At 44.6% G+C, this 23,339-nt stretch overlaps 1 protein-coding gene across 2 annotated transcripts in view; it reads left to right on the forward strand.

The window, feature by feature from the left end:
• The window catches only part of LOC134425577 (vascular endothelial growth factor receptor kdr-like), a 132,445-nt gene extending 118,379 nt beyond the window's left edge, over positions 1-14,066 (forward strand). For both annotated transcript variants that reach the window (XM_063170306.1, XM_063170307.1), the window contains exons 29-30: positions 228-322; positions 8,760-14,066. In XM_063170306.1, the coding sequence (XP_063026376.1) occupies positions 228-322; positions 8,760-8,964 (300 nt within the window). In that variant the 3' untranslated portion in view covers positions 8,965-14,066. The remainder of the gene's footprint in view (positions 1-227; positions 323-8,759) is intronic.
• Positions 14,067-23,339: the final 9,273 nt, after the last annotated feature.

The raw sequence follows: 23,339 nt of genomic DNA on the forward strand, positions 1-23,339 counted from the left end.
GATATGTTCATTTTAAGGGTGCTCTTTTGGAAATGCAGATCAAAACCTTTAATGTCATAAAAATAAGGGAAACATTCCCAGGCTTCAGAGCAGCATGATCAGGAATTTTTATCTTGGATGAAAACTGATAACACAGGCCTTGATAAAAGAATATCCTGAAGGATTGGTGGCTCCTGCAGCAGTCCCAGGTTCAGATGTCCCTGATGTTCCCTCCTTTTGCTCCCCAGGAGTCTGACAGTGGCATGGTGCTGACCTCAGAGGAGATAAAAAGCCCCAAGAGGTTGGAGATCCGTTCCTGGCCCTATGGGATCATGGCTCTGGCGTGAGTACTCTGGGGGATTTCTTTGTCAGACAGTTCTTCCTTTCAGAGAAATGCTCTTGAAATGTGCAGTTTGGTTTCTGCTGCCAAGAGGAAACCTCTGGATATCCAGGCAAGCTGAGAGGAGATGTCTCTGAATTTCAGCCCCATAAGCAGAAAACCTTGGTGATGTGTTTTAAGATCAAGGGGCAGCAGATTCTGCAAATGGGAGATGATAGGTGGAAAAAATGAGAATACAGAGGTCAAATTTAGCTGTTTGTTCACTGCCTCCCCAGTGTTCTCTCTTAGTGATGGAGCAGAGTTTGAAGAACTTGATTCCTTAATGCAAAAACTGACATTTGTAATTATACCAGTGTGTGCATTGAAGTCAGACAGAAGGAGTGGCATCTTTGCAGCTCATGGGATGTGAGTAAACTTAAAATACTTGTTCACAGCAAAGAGCAGTCCTTTACCAAAGCCCTGATTGCTTCATCATCACTGAGACAGAGCTGCAGAGAATTCCCTAAATCCCACCACCCCTGTAATCCCTGGGTGCTGTTGTTCACACCTGCTTTACAAACAGAGGCTGGGACAGGGTTTGCTGTTTGTTTATCCACTCATAGTACAATACAGAAGATTAAAAGCAGATTTTTTGCTTTTTGCTCACAGTTCTTCGTATTTCACTTACAACCACACAGGCAGAGGTGACCCAGTAGTGAAAAACTTCTCCACCTTCCTAACAACATTTACCCATTTTACTGATTCAAATGTCAACATGTGGCATTTCAAAGAATAGCTGCTCAAAATATGAAAAAAATATATTATTATGTGGCAATGAATTCCTTGTCTACTCAGTTAATTAAGCTAATTACAACTTGCCTAGAGTTTTCTCTGAAATCTGCTGAGCTTTGTATGAATTTTCTGTGTACTGAGGAACTCCATGACCTTTCCCAGCAGAGCAGTCGCTTGTTGTACACCAAGTCACCCCTTTTCTGCACTAAAGAGAAGGGAGGGATGAGAAGAAGAAGCCTGGTGCACTTGTGGATATTCTGGGAGAGTTGCCAGGAGAGGGCATGGTCAGGGTGGGGCAGTTCTGGAGGAGGTGACTCTCACTCAGTGGGAAAAGCAGATGGAAAGGGCTTGCCTTGTCTTTGATGCTTTAGAAGCATCAATTCCCTGGTGTTTGAGGGCAGGAAAGGAGGAAAAGGGAGAAGAAGAGAGGGGGGAAAGGGAGAAGGAGAGGAAAAGGGAGAAGAAGGGAAGGGAAAGAGAGAAGGAGAGGAGGAAAAGGGAAAAGAAGGGAAGGAAAAGGGAGAAGATTTCCTAAGGAAACATGGACAACACTAACAGGAGCATTAGGATGCTGTGGATTGTCCTGGAAGGCAGTGTGGCCTCAGGAATGTTGTTGCCCAGCAGTATTTTCCCTGTCCCAGGGCTGAAGCTGGTGGGATTAGCAGAGATCCTGATCCATTTCCATGTTTTTATCCCCTGCACACACCCAGAGCATTCCTGCCAGCACAATCCATTGCTATGGAGACCAAATGGCAGCAGCTCCAAAACAGGAGCTGAAATGTCAGGAGCTGCATTATTGTGATGCCTCACCTGGGCTGATTCACCTCTTTGCTGCATGATGTCACACTGACACAAATCCAGCAGCCTCCCTGGTGCCATTTGTCCCTCTGAGGATTTCTGTCACCCACCCCTGACAGCTTTTCCCTGTTGCATTTCTCCTGTTTGGATAAAGAGCTAGCACAAGAAGGTTCCCCCTCTGCCCCTTCGAGGCTTTCTCCTGAAAATCTGAGAAGTCAGCACCCAGCCAGATGTGGAAACACAGAAACCCCATAGCAGCAGCCTGTTCTTTAGAGATTTCCAGGAAAACCTTCTGAACTGCCAGCAGGGGAGGCTCTGTGGGGGCAGTGAATCCCTGCCTGGCCCCACCACTGGGCTCTCCCCACTTCCACTCAACATTTCCATGGGGATTCCATCCAGCTCGAGGTTCCTGAGCCCTTCTGTGCCAGCAGAGCCTGCAGACCATCCCAGCAGAGCCTGCAAGGAGCTGTGCTGTTCTCCTGCTGCCACAGCACCCACAGAGCTGTGGCTCTCCCTGCCACGTCCTTCCCTGAGCGTCTGGGCTCCAGCTGAGAAAGATTTTTTGTCAGCTGCCTTTTTTATTTTTATTTTGAATCTTGCAGACCCTCCTTGGCAGCTCCAACAGTGCAGAGCACCCCAAAGCCCTCTGGACAGGACACCCCTGGGTGCTCCTGCACTGACAAGAGGCCAAACAAGGCTCAAAGCCTGTGGAACATTCTAGAGAGGTCAGAAGGGAGTGTGGGTTTAACAGGGGAGATAAAGTCACCCTTGTTAATGGTGTATCTCTCTCTATCAAAAACATTTACCCTGGATCCTTTTCAAAGTCTTTCTTTGCTAAAACAAAACTGTTCAAAGGCTTAGCATGTTTTCTAAACCAGGGTGGCTGCATTTATTATTTTTGCCAAAATCTCACTGTTTATTTATGCTGCATTCATTCCTCTGTTGAGTTTAAAATTTGCCAACAGCACACACCATGGAGTGTCAGTGTCAAGAGTTTAGTGAGGATGAATCTGATACTCTGGGCCTGGGCTCACTGTTAGGCTGGACTAAGCAAGTCTGAGCTTTTCCTTTTAGAGCAGGAAAGTTCTGGGTGTTTTATGCTGCTGAAGTAGAAAGTCACAGCAGTAGCTGCAGTGGGAGATAGAAAGATTGGCTGGGATAACAACCCTGGAATCAGCATTCAGGGAAGCACAGGGAGCACAGGGGATTTAATGAAGGGCTGACTCTGGTGTCAGCTCCCAGCTCATAATATTATCAGGCTACTGCCAAGCACTGCTTTAAACCCTCCAGAGACTCTATAATCAAGTTATTGTTTAAGATGACAAAAGGTTTGGTATCTGCTCAGTTGTCCTCCCCCAGCTCTTTCCTTCTCCCCAAACCCAACACCCTGTGCTGCTCAGAAATCCCTGCTTGGTTCTGGCCCAGGCCCACAGCTCAGCTGAGGCCCAGCTGATCCTCCCTGGGCTCTGGATGCTGCACCCACAGCCCAGCTCTGGGCTCTGCCTTTGCCAAAACAAGCTGGGCCCAAGGCAAGGCAGCAACACTGAAATGTGGATTTTGCTCAGCAACAGCAGACAGTCATGTCCAAACACACAGAACACAACAAAAATACAGCCAGGATTAGTCTGGAATCCTTTCTCAGCTTCTCACAGAAACAAGGCATGGAAACATGTTTGCTCCAGGGCAGAATGGAGCTCAGAAATAATAAATACTTTTATTGTTGAGCCATGCAGCACCTTGCACTGTTACCTGTCCTCAGGTCTCCAAACTAGAACTTGGAATGAGTAGCTACTCAGGAGTTATGTAAAGCATTTTTTTCCAAGGTTTATTCCCTGTGCTTGCAGTAACAAGGACTGGAAGGGGAATTGTGAGAGGCTGTGGGTTTGACTGCAGTGTTTTCCATCCCACTGCTTCTGGACAGGGACAGCTGAGCAGCCTGGCCACACATGTGAGGGGACACCAGGGTGGATTTGGCCTGGAAAAACTTTATTATCTGCACTTTGTGTTTGAAAGTGCTTCCAAACAATGAATTCCTGAGCCCAACTCCACGAGTTCTGCTGCCAGCAGAATGCTGATGCGCTGGTGTGCCAGGGGGAACCCAGGATGAAATTCCTCCTGCACAGCACTCAGCTGAAAATGTATTAAAGCAAACTGTGAATCAGTCATAGCTACCAGAAGGAAAAAATAATCCTTTTATTTCTTTAATTGCTGAAAACTTAAAATTTAAAAAAAGAAACAACACTCTTACTCTGAGCCTTATTAAACACCTTTGAAGGCTCCTACAAAGCCCTGAAGCTCCTACATGTTATTAGGAGAGGTAGTCATGAGACAAACTGCTCTACTTGGCAGCAACCAGCCCAGTTTCTCATCTTTCTCCAAACACAGCCTCTGAACATGGCCAGGTTTCCTACATGGACAGAAAAGTCCACTAGTTTTTCCTACTGAGAGCAAAATACCTGGGTTTTTTATGGCAGAGCAGGAGGAGCTGCTGCACTTGGGGCAGGAATCCCTCCCTGCCCAGGGGGATTTTCCTTCTTTCTCCACAGTCCCCTTCAAGTCATTGACCCCAAAGTGTAGATTATCAGAAATTGCCTCCCTCTCACATAAAATAAACAGCTCCACTAATGGTTTCCCAGCTCTTTGATGGTCTCAGTATTTTTCTATCTCCAAAATCTCTGCTTTTGTACAGTAGGAAGAAAAAGCCTCAGCAGGGCACTCAGTCCTTCAAGCTACTGCAGGATTATCCTCTGTGCTATCTTCTAAACAACTTTGGTGCCTTCAGAAAACTAAAATTTTGTGGAAGATTATTTAATATTCAGGCTGTGTCCCCAGACAGGACACCTTGTGCAAGGACAAATGAGTTCTCAGGGTGATCACTGCAATTTGTGAGAGGGTCCCTGGGACCTGTTGGGAAGGATGAAAGTTTGACAAGAAAGTCTCACAGATATGTGTGCTTGGCAGAAAGATTTTTAAATGTAGAGTCTGATGAAGGAATAGAGTTGGAAGCAAGTTTTGATATAGAAGAAAAGAATTGCTGAGCCTTACTGGATAACCAAGGAGGCAAAGGATGTGTTAGTTAGAAGGGGTTTTTATGGCTTAGAGCAAAGGATAAACCCACCCCAAACAAGAAGAGGTTTTTACCAAGCAGGAAGAGAGCACAGGCAAACAAGCCTGCCAATGTGGCAAGTCAGAAAAAGATCTCAGAATTTTCTACTGCAAGAAAACTGAAAAACAACTTCTAGCTTAAACTGTAATGTACTATTAGTGATTGGAGAATAGTAACATGAATATGGTAATTGTAGTAATAACTATAGTATTTATTTTTATATATATATATATAATAAATACTATATAAATACTATATATATAGTATATATTATGTGTATTACTATAATTATATATATTTATAACTATAAAATATATATATTTCTGTAATTATAGTAATTATGATAGGCTATAGATAATAGTTAAGGTATAGATTGGTTCTACTGTATTAAGATACTCAGCAAAGAAAAGTATATAATGCATTGTAACCAAAAGAAAAGTCTATAATGCACTGTAACCAAAACCAAAGGGTCTCCAGGCCTGCCTGCAGCTGGAGCTGACAGCTGTGGGCACAGCTCTGTCACCCACCACCCTGGGCTGCTGTAACCCCTTGGATACAATAAACTGCATTTTGGAGAGTGCCTGGAGTCCCACATCCCTCATTTAGGCTCTTACCTGCCAAGGGGCCAGGCCAGGAAGGGATTTTGGGGACCCTGGAGCCCCAAGCACTGAGCACAGCCAAGGCAGGGGCACATTCTGAGGTGCCAAGGACAGATGGAAAGGGAGGAGCAGCCTCATCCCCAGCAGCACAGCTGTGCATGCACAGCAGGCTCTGTCTGTGACAGCAGCATGAAAGGGGAAAATGCAAAGCCCCACAGAGAGCTGTAATTAGGAAATGCACTGAGATGAAAGGAATAGTATTGGAAGTTAATTGCATTTTGGTCTGCCATTAGATAGCAAGTGACACAACTTCCTTCTGACCCAGCCAGCAGCTCTGTCTCTGGAGCAGAGGGGACATTCAGGAGCCCTCCAAAGCCCAGCCTGATCTCAGCTCCAGGCAGAGTTATTTATTCCCAGATATCCAAACTCCTGACCCACAGGGGCAGGAACCCAACAGGAAAACTTGCTGGGAGTTTACAGGGGGCTGGAAATTCCCCTTTTAACCCTAATAACCCATAGATATGCAGGTTGGGGGCCAAATTAAAATGATACTTGTGGGAAATGAATTTGTAAAGAATTTTTAAAGTTTACAGAAGGTTTATGTAGCATGTATTTATATGTAAACTTTGAGATAAGAAATGTTGACTTAGAAATGCTATGGAATAGGATAAACATTGTTGAGAGAGAAATAGAAATAAGTTTTAAAGGATGGTTTTGTAAGTAAGACTAGATACTTTAGAGAAAGAGAACTATGAAAGATGTTTTGTAGTAAGACTTATGAGGGGTAGTTTTAAATTATTAGCTTTAAGGCACTTACAGTATCCCCATACTTAAAGCTAATAATTTAAAACTACCCCCCTCAAGCTTCCAAATTAAACTGATGCTCTCAAGCTTCTCCCATGACAACTTTAATACCTGGCAAATTGGAAGCCAGAGCATCCATGGAATTGTCTGACACGAGCCAATGGAGCTGAGCAACAAATGAGAATTCCATAAATAAACAAAGTTGTGGTTGCATGGCTCATGGCAGGGAAGTTTATCTGCAGTTTATCTGTGTGTGGAGAATGGACAGCTGCCAAACCTGTAGGATACAAAAGGAGTTTCCACTCCTGTTTCTCTCTGGACAATGAGGTTGTGAAAGCAGAGGGTGCTACATTTTTTGTTGAAGTTCTCAGGGTTACTGTTTATTTTCGAATTTCTGCTCTGCCACTCCACAGGTTTGGTTTCAATGCCTGGTGCAGGTCTAAAAGCACAGAAACAGCAGCTTTGCTCTATAAACTGCAGCAATCCTGGAAGCCAGGCTCATTCTAGGCAGGCAAGACGTGGTGGGCTGGCTGCTACAGCTCAGGCTCACTTCCCAAAGCTGGAGGTGCAAACCTGCCATAGAAAGCCAGCCCAGAACACTGAGATCTGAAATCAGAGCCTGAATTAACCAGCCCATGTCCCACTGCAGCTGGTCAGAGCTCAGCTGTGTGCTGTGACTGAATCTGGCTGCACAAGAGTTTAATGGGTGATGTACAGAACATGAGCACCCACTCTGTGGGTAATTCACAGATGGAGCCTGCAGGCTGCTCCTGTGCAGGAACCACTGCTCTACTCCAGCCAGTGCTCTAACACCTGGGATCTTTCCAGAACCAGAAAAAAAAAAATTATTATTTTTTTTAATATATACAGTGGTTTTGTCAACCAGTGGAAATATCTGCAGCTTGTGGGGAACCTGAAACTTTTGACAGGTTCCAGATTCAGAGAGAACACAACTTGTAAAGTCCCAGCAGCAGAACCCAGCAGGGCAGATTTACCCTTTCCAGCTGAAAGGAGCTCTGTGTGGCCATTCAATCTGCTCTCTCTGCTGTACCACCCAAAAAACACCACACACACAGTTCCCATCCTGGATCTGCCATTTTCCTATTCATGGCTTTGCTGCCCTCCCTCCAGGTGCTGTGTGTGGCTCCTGGCTTTGGTTTGTTCCCTGGAGCAGGAACTGGCTCTGCTTTCTTCCTAAAGCACCCCAGTGAGAGAATGAGCAGCTGCTGGGGGCTGGAAGCACTGCACAAGTGCCAATAAAATGAGTGTAATGAATTATACAATTATTTGATGAACTGTTGACTATTCAGATTTGGTTTAGGGTCATTAAAATGTAACTTGATACTACTTTAAACACATATGAAGCACACACACAAAGTGCTTGGGCACTGCCTGGTTTTTAATTCTCCCAGGCACATTCAAGTCATTCTGAGCTGAGGCTTGAGCAGTGCTGTGATGAGTCTGTGGCTGAGGTTCCTTCCCAAGATTAAAGGGTCCTGAGCAAAGTGCAGCAGCTCAGAGGCCACTCTCACACTGGAATCCTTTGGAGCACCCCTCAGTTATCCAGGCCTCTTCCAAGGAGCTGCTCAGTGTCCTGGTTTTGCACCATGGAAGTGCAAACCAAGGTTGACAGAATATAATTTTTAAGGCAGCCTGTGACAGAAAGAACCTTTTGAGTTCTCCACAGCCCTTGCTGTTCCTCAAGGTCACTTTGTCTCAGGGTTCTCCTGCTTTGAACCCTGAGGCTGCCCCATCTGATGGAATTGCTCTGTCCCATTTTCCATCACCTGGAACAGGGGAAGACAGGAAATAAAAACAGCTGGGATGCTACAAAACACTGCCCTCCAGCAGGTCAGGAATGTTAAAGGGCTGGGGAATATAAAAGGGATTTTGCCCTGCACTGCCTGGGTATGTTCAACACACGCTCCTGCTTTCAGTATTGGTTTAAATTAGAGTCTGCCTGAGATTATTCAGTATTTCATCCCTTATCATGCTTCAAGAAAAGTCATAGCCTTCAGTTCTGCTTTCAGAAAAGTCAAATTTCTACTGACCTGTGTCAGAACAATGAGGGAGGATGTTACTGTGTGTACAGGACAGGTGCCTTTACAAGTAAGGGATCTGTGGTGTACTGAAATGTGGTGAGCTGAAAGGACAGGGCAGCAGAGCTGGAATTACTCCTAAATCTACTTTTAAAACACAGAGTTATTTAAAATACCTCAGTTCCCTCATCCAGTCAGCAAAACTGTCTTACAGAATGCCATAGAAGTAAATAGATATTTTTATATATTTATTTCTTGAAGAAATCATTTTGACCACTGGTTATGGAGACAGGCTGGCTACATCCCCATGTTTGTTCCAACAGGAGGAGAGCTGTCAGCAGGAGCAAGGAATCCATCCTGGCTGACCACGAGACTGTCAAGTACCAGCCAGCAGTGCAGGTGGAAGAGGACACCATGGAGTTCCCCCTGGAGGACTCTGTCCTGCTCCCCATGGACCCCAGCCTGGAGTGCCACAGCCCTCCCCCAGACTACAACTCTGTCATGCACTACTCAGCCCCCCCAGTGTAGGCAGTGCCCCAGGGGCTGAGCTCAGCCCTGCCAGGCTCTGCTGTGCCCCAGGGAGCCTGGGTCACACAGGAGGGAGCTCTGCTGGGGTAATGCTTCACATGTTTCTGCTGGCACATCTCAGATGGGATTAGAAACAATTTCAGAGCATCTTCTCTCTTCTCTTTAAAGGCCTATTGCAAGATCTGCAGTGAATTAACGACGTTGTCTGTCAGAATCATAGCAGGAGCTGTAACCCTGAACTGCTGCCACTCCTCCCCCTGGCTGGGGCTGTTCCTTAGCACTGCCAGACCCACAGGTTCCTGCATCCCCACTTCACCCCATGAGGGTCATGCCAAGCTGGGTGGGAACATGAGATTCAAGCTGCTGGCCCTGACACATCTGCAGGGATTGGTTAGGCCAGTGCTGGAAGGGATCTGTTGAAAACAGCAGCAGCCACATGAAAGGTTTGGGCTTGGAGAAAAGCTGAGACACCCTTCCTAACTTGGGATTTCACCTCCTGTAAATATTGCTGAAATATTCTGCAATCCAAGCTATTCTGGTTGCAATTTGGATTTAGTAATTTCCATTGCCCAGAGGACAGCATGGCCCAGAGCAGGCTGGTAGTGCCCGTGTGCCTGCTCTTTGGGCAGCAGGGCACACCGTGTGGTTAAACCTGAGCCCCTGGGCTCTCCCCTTGTTCCAACAGCAGTTTATTCTGCAGACATGCAATAGGGAACCTTGCTGGAGATACTCTGCAATGGTTGCAAGGCAAAATCACTGCCTTAAGCAAGAACCTTCTCAACTCAAACAGAACTTCCCAGCTCACACACACTTTTGTGTGAATGTGCAGAAAACTCTCATTACCAGCACAAGAGTTACACAAAAACTCACACACACCCTTGAGGCACCAGCAGGGCAGCAGCATTTTTATGTTTCCTTTCTGCACACAGGCTATTTACTAAAACAACACACAAAACAGAAAATAGCATTTCCTCTGGATTCTGTGGGGATGCCCAAGGGTTTGACCCTGGGGATACTCTCCCTGTTAAGCTGCAAGCCCATGACACACAATTTTTTCTGTCTTGCCAAGGTAAATACTGGTATCAAATGCAAAGCCCTTCCTGGTTCAGGGTAATTCAAAGCTGTTGTTGCAGCAGGACTGAAAGGATCACAAATTCTCCCATGTGAGACACTGACAGTGGGTTTGCCCCTGCCCCAGAGCTGGGGGTGGCAGGGACAGTTACAAGTGTGCCCAGGTGCCCTGTGTGCCCTGTGCATCATCACAGCAGCCTCACAAATCAGCAAACAATCCTTAGCCTTTCATGTGCTCTGTAACAATCAGAGTTGGCTTTAAAATTTAGGAAGGGAAAGGTCTCCAGGCCGCAAGGAGAAAAAATCAGGATGAGCAAGATGTTCACTGACAGTGAGGGCTGTAACCTCCTGAGTTACAAACTGATCTGTAAATGGCTCCCTGTGCAGCTTCCTCCAAGCTCTGCACAACCCTTTCCTTTTCTCCCTTGATTTGACTTCTTCAGTGGAAAAAGAATTTTTTCTCATGATTCAGACTAGAGGAAGATGAAATCCCAGCCTTGCAAAATGATGCTGTTACCTTGGCAAAGACAGCTGCACGCCCTCGCGGCAGCCAAGGAAGTTTTCTGGATGAGTGCTTGCAGTGGGCTGTGCTGAAGGAATCACAAACAAGCCTCAGGTATTATCAAAGGGGAAAACAAATCTCCAAACCCACCCCATGTTAACTGTGAACTCTCAAGCATCTGAAGGATGGGCTCTGGGGAACTGCACTGCTTCTTCTCCTTGACTTCAGAGTCGCTTATAAATCACCTGCAGTCCCTCCAGAGCCCCTGCTCATAGTGCACCTGCTAGATAGGTGTGGGCTGTAGTTGCTTTATGGTCATTTTGCACTGCTTTGTATTTTAGTACCTATGTATTAAGTAGAGCTGGTCAGAGAAGAGAAGAAACTACTGGGAAAGAATTCTGATGAGCCCCAGGAAGCTCACTGGATTGGTTTTCCATCAAACACTGTTAGCTATCTATAGCTCTGATCAATCAACTGATTGATCAATCAATCAGTTCTTATGGAAATAAATGACTGATGAGGCAAAGGAAGAGAAGGTGCAGCCTGTGTGTGGCTCTGCTGTTGATGCCTCAGCTGGAGATGTTTGTCACTGCACCTTGGGCTGGAGGGTGAGAAAACGGCGCTGAGAAACCTTCACTGAGGAACTCTGAAACGCAGGAACCAAACCTGCAGGTGTGCTCTGTGTTTTGAGGAGCATGGGAAGCTCTGCTCTGCTGGGGGAGCTGAGCACGGGGCCTCCCCTTTCCCCTCTCTGCAGGACGAGCTGCAGGGTAGAGGCACAGGAGCACATCTGGAGCACATCTGGGGAGCGGGGCCCATTGGAGTGTGGGGCGCCAGGGCCCTCCCGGCTCTCGGTGACAACCAGCAGCCCTTCTGTGCCACCTGAGGTGCTGGCACAGGCACAGCTCCATGCTCCAGCTGCTTACAGCCCTGGTAGCACTGACAGCCCCACTGAGGGCTCCTCTGCAGGGGCAGAACTGAGAACATCCTGAGCACATCAGCGATGGAAGGGACTGACTGATGTTTGGGCAGCTGTTTCCAATGTTATTTCATGGAAGATTTTTTCCTCCTTATAGTAAATGTAACAATGCCTGAAAAGTATTATTGAACATATTCTATTTTATTTACTAATATTTTGTTTGTCCTTCTCTTGCCTCCCTTAATTTAATTATTGTTATCTTCTTCCAATGATGTATATAGTGTACCCTGTAGCAACAAATATAGTATTTCATTTATATGGTAAAATTTGTAACATTTTAGTCCAAAAAGAAAGAACTACCCAGATGTAACAGAGTTAAGTATTGTACTAAACATTTCACTAATGCTTGCAGGCCAGGCTCCAGTTTACAGTGCCCCATAGTGCCATGGCACAGCAGCTCTCTTGGCTGGGAGTGCCTCTGCCTCTCACTTCTTCTCCATTTATTTAGTTTCAGTTAGGAAACAGGAATCTGGAGGAATTTGGCAGGTTTATCTCATTCCTGGAAGTGTCACCATGTGCAGCATGTGTTAAAGGTGAGGGATTCCCACTGCCTGGGTTTTTATTGGAGGCTGGTGGATTGGCTAGAGGATCAGAAGGGGTAAATTGTTTAAATGATGTGATGTTTATTATTTTTTCAAACTTCTCAGGGATTCTTACTCGACTCCTGTCTGCCAGCTGCTTTCTCTAACCTGAGCTCAGTGGGATCTGTATTAACATGTACCTTTGTTCCTTTGATGGTGCTCACTCCTCCTGCTTTTGTGCTCCTGAAGGCCCAGAGAATCAGGGCAAAGGAATTTGGAGCTCTCCATGGAATTTTGTTTTCTCTTCTCCAACAATCACCTCCCACCAGTTGTCCAAGTGCCTTCACCTGCATGTTCTTGTTCAGGCTGGTGTTGTAACCATCTCCTGTCTCCCCTTTTCTCTATTTTTCATTTGTTTCTTGTTATTTGCTCTCCCAGTCCCCTTGGATTGCTTTGCTCTGCCTTTTCCCTAAGATCAGGTGTAGGATCATTTCACTGCTGTTTATCCTGTGCTTGCAGAGGCTGAACTAGATAATCTAAAGTGAGATTTTCACATTAAACCCTCTATATATAGCCAAGGAAAATTAGTTTGTATTAGTTTGTCTGGAAGTTCTTTGTGTCCTTCCCTGAATAGGAGAAGCTTTTTAATCTACTGATTTTTCAATATTGGTGTTTGAAGCAAAATGAAGGCTGGTGACTGTGTGAATGTGATCTTTCCCAGAGTCCTTTCCTCAAACAATGAGGTTTCTGTAAGGTTCTCCCCACAAGAAGGGGATCCCCAGCAAAATGTATCCCAAGTATCTGCTTGGGATGTCAAGGAAATCAGATAAAACTCAAAGTCTGAGTAAAGGTGTCAAACAAACCCCCTGAGTGCTGCAGGGGAACACACCCAGGGCTCTGCTGACACCCCAGTGACACAAAGGCTCCCTCCCTCACCTGCCTGGCCAATGCCAGGACACCCCAGAGCACCCAGGTGTTCCTGTCACTGGATTTGCTCTGTGCTCACTGCAGGAATCTCAGCTGCCAACCAAGCCTGCAGCTGGCCAGGCTGGGTCCTGATGTTTCCCCTCATTTATCCTTCATGTCCTGCCTCACTCTGCAGATTCCATCTGTATGGGGATGTGGGCTGGGCTCCAGGATCCCTAAATCCCACCAGCACCAAGGGGACACACCAGGAACTGCTGCAAACAGCTCCTGTAGCAAACAGCTACAGAGCAAGATAAGCATTATCAGGTTTCCCTGAACACAGGAATTGCTCAGGGTCAGAATCACACTCACAGATCAGCCTAGAGGTTTTTCCTTATCATACAGTGAATTAAAAACACAAAAGGCAGCAATAATTCTTTTTCTCCTCCCTGAAAATGTAATGGCCAAATGCTGGGTTCCATTTTCCTGGGTTTTTACTACACCACAAAAGAACAGAAAGAATTTTGCCAATGTCACAGCACCAGCACCAACTTGCACAAGTGAAATTCAGGGAGGAGTTTGGGATTTGGGCCTCTCAGGAGTCAGGCAGTACAGGGGACTGTGGAGGTGCTGAACCCAAGCACTGGGTGGTTTGTTTGACATTGTTATTTCCATTTCTGTGAATACAGAATGGAAAACCTGCTGGCCTGGGTCAGTTGGGACCACAAGGGTGACAGGGAGAACAATGTGGGATGCACTGAGCACTGTCCTGTTCTCCTGGTAGCACTAAATTCATTTTTCCTTAGACCTTGAGTTGTCAAAGCAGACACTGACAACTGGGAAAAAACAGAAACTTGGGACCTACAGAAATAAACAAAGGAAAACTGGGGAAAGCCAGGAACTTGGGACTTACAGAAATAAACTATAAAAAGTCCCAAGTCCCAGGAACTTGGGACTTACAGAAATAAACCAAGTGCCATGTTCAAACCACCAAGGAATGTTTGTCTGCCATGTTCCTGTCTGCCTGAAGAATGTATGCACTGAAAACAACGCTTTCTTATGTAGTCAAAAATTGTACTGTATCTATTAACCAAAAAAATAAAAAAGATTCTATATTTATACAGCCCAGGGCTCCTCTGTGTCATCTCTTGGTTTGAAAAGTGTTGTCCTTGAAGCAGAATAAAAATAAATAATGCAACCATTTTGAGAGACTTTTGCAAGGCATAGATCTCATCCAAATTTCTACAGGGGGTTCCAAAGTTAGGACAGAGGCTGCCACACTGCTCAGAGGGAGCTGCCCACTGCATTTGCTTTAAAGATTCACAGACCTTTGAAAAAAAATGGGCAATTTGCTGCAGAAATGCACCAAACCAGCCTCTGCCAAGAACAGCCTGTGGAACACAGACATTGTGTCTGGTTACTGCTAAGATATCTCAATAAATGGGGCTGAGAGAGAAGAGAGAATCACGATTCTGCCTGCTAAGGACAGCCCTTGGTCACCAAAGCGTGTCAGTACAGAATCTGTGCAGATAATCTGCACAACATGAGGGCATCTGGGGCTTGTTCTGCCTCAAAATTCCAGAGGCTGTGTTGGATTTGGCTTGCCATAATATTCTAAAAAGAACACCATTAAATAAATACTTCCCAATACATTACTGAATTCTCTTTTGAATAAACTCTGCACTGTTGAAATACAGATTATTCCATGCTCTCCATTTGTTGTGAAGGTTTAACATTCAGAATGCCAAGGGAAAAAAATCTCCCAGCTCCATCCAAGTGCAGCAGACCTGCTGCCACTTTCCTCACCAGCTGGCTGCTTTTTCTGGAATACCAATCCCATTCCTCCTTCCACTTTGGTGGCATAGCGGGTAACTACCAGCAGAAAAAAAATGAGATTTTTTTTTTACATAGTGACAAATACCAGTTTCCACTCATGCCTTAAAATAAATACTGGTATTAGGAAACAAAAAAAAAAAAAGAAGTGTGTTAGAGTTTCAGAGCCATTCTTCCATTAGCAGCCTTAAAAGTTATCTGGCTGTGTATTTTGCCAGTCACATTAAAAACTATGAAGCACTCAAGTCACTTCAAACATTTTAGTTTCTCTTCATTCCCTGTTCCAAACACTCCTAGAAATAAGTGTCTAAATTATACATGTCATTTGAAATGCAGCAATCTCCTTTCATCCCCATAATGAGCAGGAACATTCTTCTCTGGGAACTGAGGGATGGTTCAGTTCCTTACGTAAGGCGTGAGTCACCTCCCGCGGAAACCCACGGATTAAAGAGGGGAAGCAAAATATACAAAATTAACTCTGATTTGCTTTTAGCACCAAATGTGAATTATTAATCACACCCAGCTTGAGTTACACTTGTGGAAGGGACCTTGCTACAGCCAGGCTCCTTTTACCCCCTTGGAATTTGGGGGAAAAGGACATTGGGAATGCAGAAATGGAAGCTTTGCTCTGGGTCTCAGCCAGGGGATGTAACTTCTTCATCCCCTATTTTTGCTGGATGGGATGAAAAAGATTTTTGTTTTTACAGCAGCAGCACGTAGAGAGGCCAGGTCAGAAAATCTCAGCCTGAAGTATCGAAGCTTGGTGGCTTTGGGTGATAAGAACCCCAGGAGAAAATAGGGAGTAGCAAGAGAAATATTTAGGATTAAGATACACAGATTTGGTAGTGGTGACATTAGAAAGCTGAGAAGAGAATCCAGCTGATTTCCAGTCAAGTCCTTTTTCCTTCCTCCCATAATCAGACTTAACTTGAGAGGGTTTATAAAGTGCAAAGGCTTAGAAAGAGTAGAAAAATGCTATTCATTTTCACTGCTTTGGACACACTGAGGCCATGAGCAGCAGATGATGATGTGTCAGAGCCTTCCAGAGGCTCCCAGCACACATTCCATGGCCAGTTTGTGGTGGCACACAGAATGTGCACTGCTGGGATGAGCTGGCTCTGTGTGGAGGGTGGAAGAAGCCCAGCAAGGACCATAAAGTGATTGTTCTTCTGTCAGCACAGTCAGTGATGAGTGGCAGTGCTCCTACAGCTTGATGAGAGTCATTAAAACTCTGAGAGGAGAAACTGCTCTGTCTAAACACCTCCAGGGGCTCAGGAAGCAGAACTGAATCCCAGGAAATCCCAGCTATGGCAGTTCACTCCATCTCCCTCCACGAGGCACAGAGTGAGAGCTGCCTGTTCCTCTCTGCAGGCAGTGAGGACTTTACTCCACATCTGCACCAACCACAAGGGCAGAGTAACGTGGCTTCTAAATACTCCTGGTGTAGATTTCCTCAGGGAACCTTTCAGAGAGGGCTGTGGCTCCCAGGAGTAACAGGATTGAAGCTGTTGTATTACCAAATGTCAGGATAATGAAATAAATCAGGAGAGCCTCCCATATTCTTGCTGTGAGTTTGTTACTCCTGATGCTTACCCTGAGTATGTGATCCACACAGAGCCCCTGGGGCTGATTCCAGCTTCTTCCTCACTGAGCAGAAATAGCACCCAGTAAAGAAGAAATATTTCCTCTGAGCTTTAAGCTGTTCACCTTCTGGGGCCAGAGATTTTTCTTCAGAGTGTGAGCTAAGCACAGAAGAGATTAAGAGATGGAGTTATTCTGTCAGACATCCCCAGGCCTGTGAGCACATGGAAGGAGCTTTGGCTGAAATGAGAAGTTACAGCTCTCTGAAAAGTGAGTGATCCTTATAACCAGCATAGGAAAAGGTAGGAACAGATGTCCACAGGGTGCTCTTGGCTAAATCCATGGTATGGGTGGTGCAGGATTAAGCCCATCTCTTGATATTTTAGGGCAAATTGCAACTCCACAGGTGGTTTAGTCAGTTTGGTGATGTCACTCAGAGTCATCTGACCCATCAAAGCAAAGGCAAAAAATACTCTTTAAAATATTAAAAGTGACATCAGGAATCTTATGACATTCACTGAGGACAAATCCTGCACTTGAGAAGGACTAAACCCCTTCTGTGACACATTTTGGGGCTGACTGACCCTGCTCTGTGCAGGAGGGTCGAGTTTGGACCTCTTGAAGTCCCTTCCATCCTGAATACTCCAACAGCCAAGTCTGAGTCATTGTTTCATCCTAGCAGGCACTAAATCACCAGGATAACCCCAAGCCACTCAGGCCTGGCCTTTCCAAACAGTGGAGATGGGGCTGCTGACTCACCTGGAGCCTCAGCAGAGCTCTGGGAATCCTGGAAAGTGGAATCTGCTAATAATTAATGACTTTTTTATCTGTATCCAAACAAAAGGTGTGGCAACACTGATCTCACATAGCAAAGTGAAACAAAACAAATTACATTCTTGTGCAAAGACAAGCCTAAGTTGGCTTCTCTAGGAAAACTCTGAGGTATTTTCACCTCACAGCTTCATAGATACTCTTGTGCCTTTTGCTTTCTCCTCTGCTTCACCTGTCAGTTAACAAACAGCACTCAGGGCTCTCTCATGACAGAACTGATGCATTTATCACACCCTAACAGTGACATTAGACAGTAGCTACTCATGTCCACTCCATTAATTGTGAACTGTCCACTTCCCCAAGTCTCTTTCAGGGAAAAGATTCATCATGCTATGGATCCTCTGGAAAGTCAAGTCTCCAAAATAAAATCAAATTCCTGAAATCATTATCAAAAGTTTTTTAAAACCTGAGTCTTCTCCTTTGCAAATAAAGCAGGAATGTTTCTCTCTGATGTCATGTGGGGGAAAGAGGCCCAAGCACTTGTCAATAATACCCTGATCCTTGTCTGAGTCAGACATGATGACTGTTTCTCCATTTACCACGATTTTTTCTGCTCATGGTTGTTACAGTGAGAACTTTGTAATTTCTGGCTTTTCCCTCTTGTCTCTCTTTCTTCCCCTGTAACATTGTTAAAGAAAATTTCAAGCCTGACAGCAGGCAGGATCAAAGAGAGCAGGATCATAATGAAGTCCTTGTTTTCCCACTAAAGAAAACTCATCCCTGGAACTCCCATATGTAGGGCTGTGCCTTCTGCCCTTCCAGGAGGAGCAATATTAGCAGGACTTTTTAAAGCTGGGACTACATACTCAGTGATCCTCAGGGCCAACAGAGCAAACCTGGCATCTCTGGACACTCATCTTGGAGCAGCAGTTGTTATTTTTAAACTGGACCATTGTCACAGTGAATTCCTCAAAATCCCAAAGGTTAAGTTGTTTTTCATAACTATGCATTAAAAAAAAAACCCAAAACAAAACAACAGAAAAAAAACCCCAACAGCCAACCAAGAACTTTATTATTTTCTGGGAGAGTTTTGACCTTTTATTCATGTATATTTTTCAAAGCCAGCCCTGCACTGTTTATGCCCCAAGCTAGAATGTCACAAGCCATCTTAGCAGGGAGCAGAAGCACAGAGGCAGGGGGTAGGCAAGGAGAGCAGGTGGAGGGGTGTGAGGAGCAGCAGTGAGGGGGATTGAGGTAATGGGATCTTTAGTGTTGATGCTGAAGCACCTGGGATGGACAGGATTCATTCCTCCCTTCCCCAAAGCCTCTGGAAGAAGCCCCAAACCCCTCGTGCCACAAGGTCAAGATGGAAGAGCAGCAGGAATTTACAGCTCCCTGAGGAAGGACAGGAGGGTGGAGGGGAGCCAAACTCTCCTCTCCCCAAGCACTGGGAGAGCTGGATCCAAACCTGGCTGTCACAAAGGACTCCTGGCCTGGGTGATGGATTGTTTGTGAATCCAAACTGCTCTGGAGGTGACAGCAGCAATTGCTCCTGCTGTCAGGATGAGTCACAGCCAGCTCAGACACTGAGACCTATTGACTCAGCATCCCTCCTCTGCTGAATGAGATTTTCCTCTGTGCTGATGAAACACTCTTTGGCCTTGATGTTAATCTTTGGATCTGTGAGATCCCAGATGCCTTCAGGATGTTGTAATAAATGGGAAGTGCCAACAGATTGCAAAGGAAAGTGAGGTTGTCTTCTTCCTGGCATTTGGACCATTATTTCCTTCCAGGAAGGAAAAGGCAGGAACTGAGGAGAACAAAGGTGCTGCTCTTCAAGTGATCTTCTGGAGATGCCTTTCTCACCAGCTGGGGGCTGTGTACAAATCACAAACGGGACAGGACTGCTGTGGAACATGCCTTGAGCTGGGTTATTTCCCAGCATCACTCTCATTACATGGTTATGAAAATGGGAAGATGCCAGCAACTCACATCTCAGGCAGCAAAGAACTTCATGTTACAACTTACTTTAAAAGTTTTTTGACCAATCACACATAGCAAAAGCACATTATTTCTATCCAACCACTGTCTACCACAGACAGTAGTTCTATCCAACCCCTATAAGCACAGGTACCTTTGGTTAAACAATGCTTGCTTATTTTGGATACAATACCTGCTTGTGAGCCTTAAAACACAATGCACAGAGCTCCATTATTAAGCTTAGAACTTCCTAACATCTGGCTAGATACACTTTTCTACAGCTTAGGGAGTTATTCTAGACAAGCATTAATACACAATCCATTGTTCTATTTGTCCTTACCTTCTACTTTTTACATTAAAAGTATGTACTTTTTTTTTCTGCTGACCAATCTCATGGCTGCTGCTTAGGTCTAATCTTAGTTCTGCTGTCTCTGAGGCCTGCCTTTTGCAGCTTTGCCAAAACTCTCTGATTTCATGGATTCCCACAATTCCCCCTCTTGGTTCACCTAAAAAGAAACCTTCATAAATGTGTTGTTTATTACTACCTTGCATTTCATAGCTTTACCACAATATATCTGCTTATTACCTACTTAAAGCATCTTTTTGCTCCCACTAAGCATTGCTACATCACAACACAGCAATTTTAATGCTGGTAAAGTCCAGTCAGTTCAAAGGGCATAAGTCATGTCTGATAACAATTACAAGTCATTGTTTGAAAAAGTGAAAACCAAACCAGCTCTAATCACAGTTCTGCTGTCTCTGATGCCTGCCTTTTGCAGCTTTCCCCAAACCCTCTGATTTTATGGATTCCCACAGCCATGGTGCATTGCTTGTCTCTGCTTCTTCCTGGGGCCAGGTCCTGCATCAAACCTCCTCAAAGAGCCACAGAGGAGCACTGACGCCACAGCTCTGTCCCTGGGAGCCAACATTCATCCCAGCCATGGGAAGAAAGAAAATTCCCAGCTGACAAAGAGAAAAGCAGACTCCAGATGTACTCAAGAACAAATTTTACCTATTCAAAATACAGGCAGAAATTCACTTCAGACTTCAGCAGATCACAGCTCTCTAAAGAAAAAATGTAATGTAATGTTGCCCTAAATCATGGTCAGTAATTCCCTCCCCCTAGCATTGTCCCAAAGGTGGCATAATTAACAATAATCTATTTATTAGGAGTTTCATTTAGTACACAGGTGCCAGGGACTTTTTTTATTTCAGTAAGACTAACACCTTTCTGTTTTTCTGGTTTAACCCCTTTCAGTAAAGAGGAATATTTTAATGGGCTTAAACACCAACTACTCACTGAGTAATTTGTGAGCAAATACCAGTTCATGCTGCCCTACTCCAGCCTGATCCAACAGGAAAAGACCTGAAAATGGAAAGTAAGAACTTTGGGAGGTGGAAAATCCATGCAGGGGCAGCAGGATCTCAGTGCTGTGACATTAATCAATTTTAGCACATCCAGGATTTGGTTCAGCCCCCCTGAGCAGCACCACACAGAGCTGCACTGAATCTGGATTAATGCACAGTCACAGCACTCGATTCCCTGGGATTCAGGGCACAACTTGTCCTGCAGATAATTCCCTCCTCTCCTGCTTCCATGCCAAGCTCCCCAAAAGGTGCTGCAGAAGAGGGGTCATCACCTGGAGGGAAACCCAGAAACAGCTCCACAAAAGCAGCCAACCAAAGCAGACCATCAGAACCCAGACTGGCTTCCTAGTTTTTCTTTATTTTAGTTCTCCACTGCATTTGGGAGTTAGGAATTTTAGGAAATGCAAACCAAACAACAATGTAAGGAAGCACATTCAATTTTCTCCAAAGGCTGACAAAGGCTGCCTATGAGCACAGCACGAGTTACCTCATTAAATATGAAAAATGCCAATAAAGGAGAGCATAAATTCCAAAATGGATTCATGACCCTCCTTTTGTTTTTAAAGACTCTTCAACATAAGCTTGAAATCTGGGAAGAAGCACAGCACAGGCTGCATTTGCTGGGGTTTAAATTCCCACATTTCAGAGTCCCCCTCCCCATTCCCAGTTCCTCCATTTGGGCTGGGTCAGTCTTTGCTGCTGCTCTGGAGGGAGCAGGAACATTTCTGGTAATTATTGATAGCAGAAGAATCTCTCCTAAAAAAACAGACACAGAAAACTTCAGGGCAGGCCTAGAGCAAGGCCAGGCACAGGAGGACTTTGGAACAGGTACAAATCCAGCTTCCAGAACTTTTGCAGATGGTTAATTCCTGTCCCCATCACCAAATGTGACTGTGAAGGAGGAAATTAGGAACATGATCCTGCAAGGAGATAACTGGAATCAGGTTGGCAAAACCAGCTCTTATTGATAGAAAGTAAAAGCTCCAAACTTGAATTTTTGCCATAAAGGAAAACTTCTTTTTTCCAGAATGATTCTATACTTCAGAGTAATAAAAGGAAGAACTAGTATTGTGCTTTTATTTTAAAATCTACGTCCTCAAAAGTGACAGGAAGCATCATATGAAACATTTCTAGGTGAAGCTGAAAAGAAAAGCACTTCCCAGAAGTTTGTCACATATGCCTGCAAAGAATGCTTGTTAGAACTTCATTTTAATGAGGGATGAAAGGGATTGCAAAGAGAGTCAATGAAACTTTAACACAGCTCCAATATTTACATTTGCTGGTGAACATAATTTGCTCACAGAACGATTGGAAATGTTATAATGACACTTCATATTTCAATATTTTTGTGTGCCACACAGATAGGAATGTGTATACATTTGCAAAATCATTTCAATGCATCACCACTGTGTCTTACAGGGCTGAGAAAATGAGTAGAAACTTAAAAAACCAGTAAAATACCAACTTTGACCAATTGAGAGCAGGCACTGCTTGTAAAGTGAGGCACTCATCTTCACAGGACAGAGAAATTACCATAGCTCTTTCCTGGAAAAGTTGTGGATTATGGGCATAAATTTATGAAATTGCTCCAACTTTGGTAGTTTTTTAGATGAAAGAGCCTGTGGAGGGAAGGTTTGGGCTGTGTTAGATGATGTCTGCAGAGGAAAACTCCTTTCAGGAAGATTTGCAGAAGGCAAGTAAGAATATGCTGGATTTTTCCAGATGAAGACATTAAAATCTTCAAGTTTTCAGGCTTGAAAATCCATCTGGAGAATTGGTAAGTGAATTTTTTAGGGAAAGTGTAAGGTTTCACCCCAGCTCCTTCAATGCACATCTAAAGGGAGAGAATCCCTTTGTCTGCCTGCAGTAGAACTCTGACAAACCCTGCCCCACAACAGCTGGGCCCTCAAAACAGCTGAGCAATTTCAGTGAAAGGGCTGGGAGCCTTGAGAACTGAGGGGGGTGTACAAGAAACAGAAATTAGGACTGTATGAGAGTAAAAGACTGAACAAAACCCTAATTATATTACTCTAAAGGTGCCAAGTATATTAAAAATATTAATTTTGGAAATGGGAGGAACTGGAGGTTTGCATTATTTTGTTAATTTTGTTAATTATGTGATCATTTCTGTTGAAATTTACATTCCTCTGCCAGGTGTGTTAGAATGTCACAGCACCAAAATATCAAAATATCAATACCAAAATATTGGGCTGTCCCATCCTCCCTCTGAGGACAGCCAGCAATAGAAAACCCCCAAGAATGGCTGGCAGGGAGCAGGCAACAATCCTGGCCTTCCTCAGGATTCCCAAAATCCAGCAGTGCTGAGATGAGTCAGGAATTCTGGTTTTTACACCAGTTTTTGTGCACAGATAAAACACCTTTAATTCATAAGCTGAGATCCTGGTGTCCACTCAGCAAGAAAGGAATGGGTGCGAGGGAATTCCAATCTTTCCCTTCACTCCCACAATGTCCTTGCTTGCAGTGTTCTTGCTGGCAATGCTTTTGTGAGGGTGCCTGGAGGCTTTTGTGCAGGCAACAGCAGTTTGTCATTCCAGTATCCAGTCCTGCCCTTGGAAATTATTAAAATCCAGGACATCTCTGGAATGGGAAATTAAATGTGTTCTCCACCAAACCCTAAAACTGCTCATGTTGCTGGCAGCTATGTTAAAACAAGGGTGTTCAAATAAAATTCCTATTAAAAAATTGAATTGAACTTTTCAATGGAATTAGATTTTCCTGAAATTTTATTAGCTGGCAGGTTCATAAACTACAACAGAAACAAAGCAGGAAAACCAAATCATTCTTTATGAGCTATAAAAAGGTAGCAAAGGGGACCAAAAAAAAGGGAATATTTTGAAATATT

Source organism: Melospiza melodia, chromosome 16, assembly GCF_035770615.1.
Source record: "Melospiza melodia melodia isolate bMelMel2 chromosome 16, bMelMel2.pri, whole genome shotgun sequence".
NCBI classification, from domain to species: Eukaryota; Metazoa; Chordata; class Aves; order Passeriformes; family Passerellidae; genus Melospiza; species Melospiza melodia.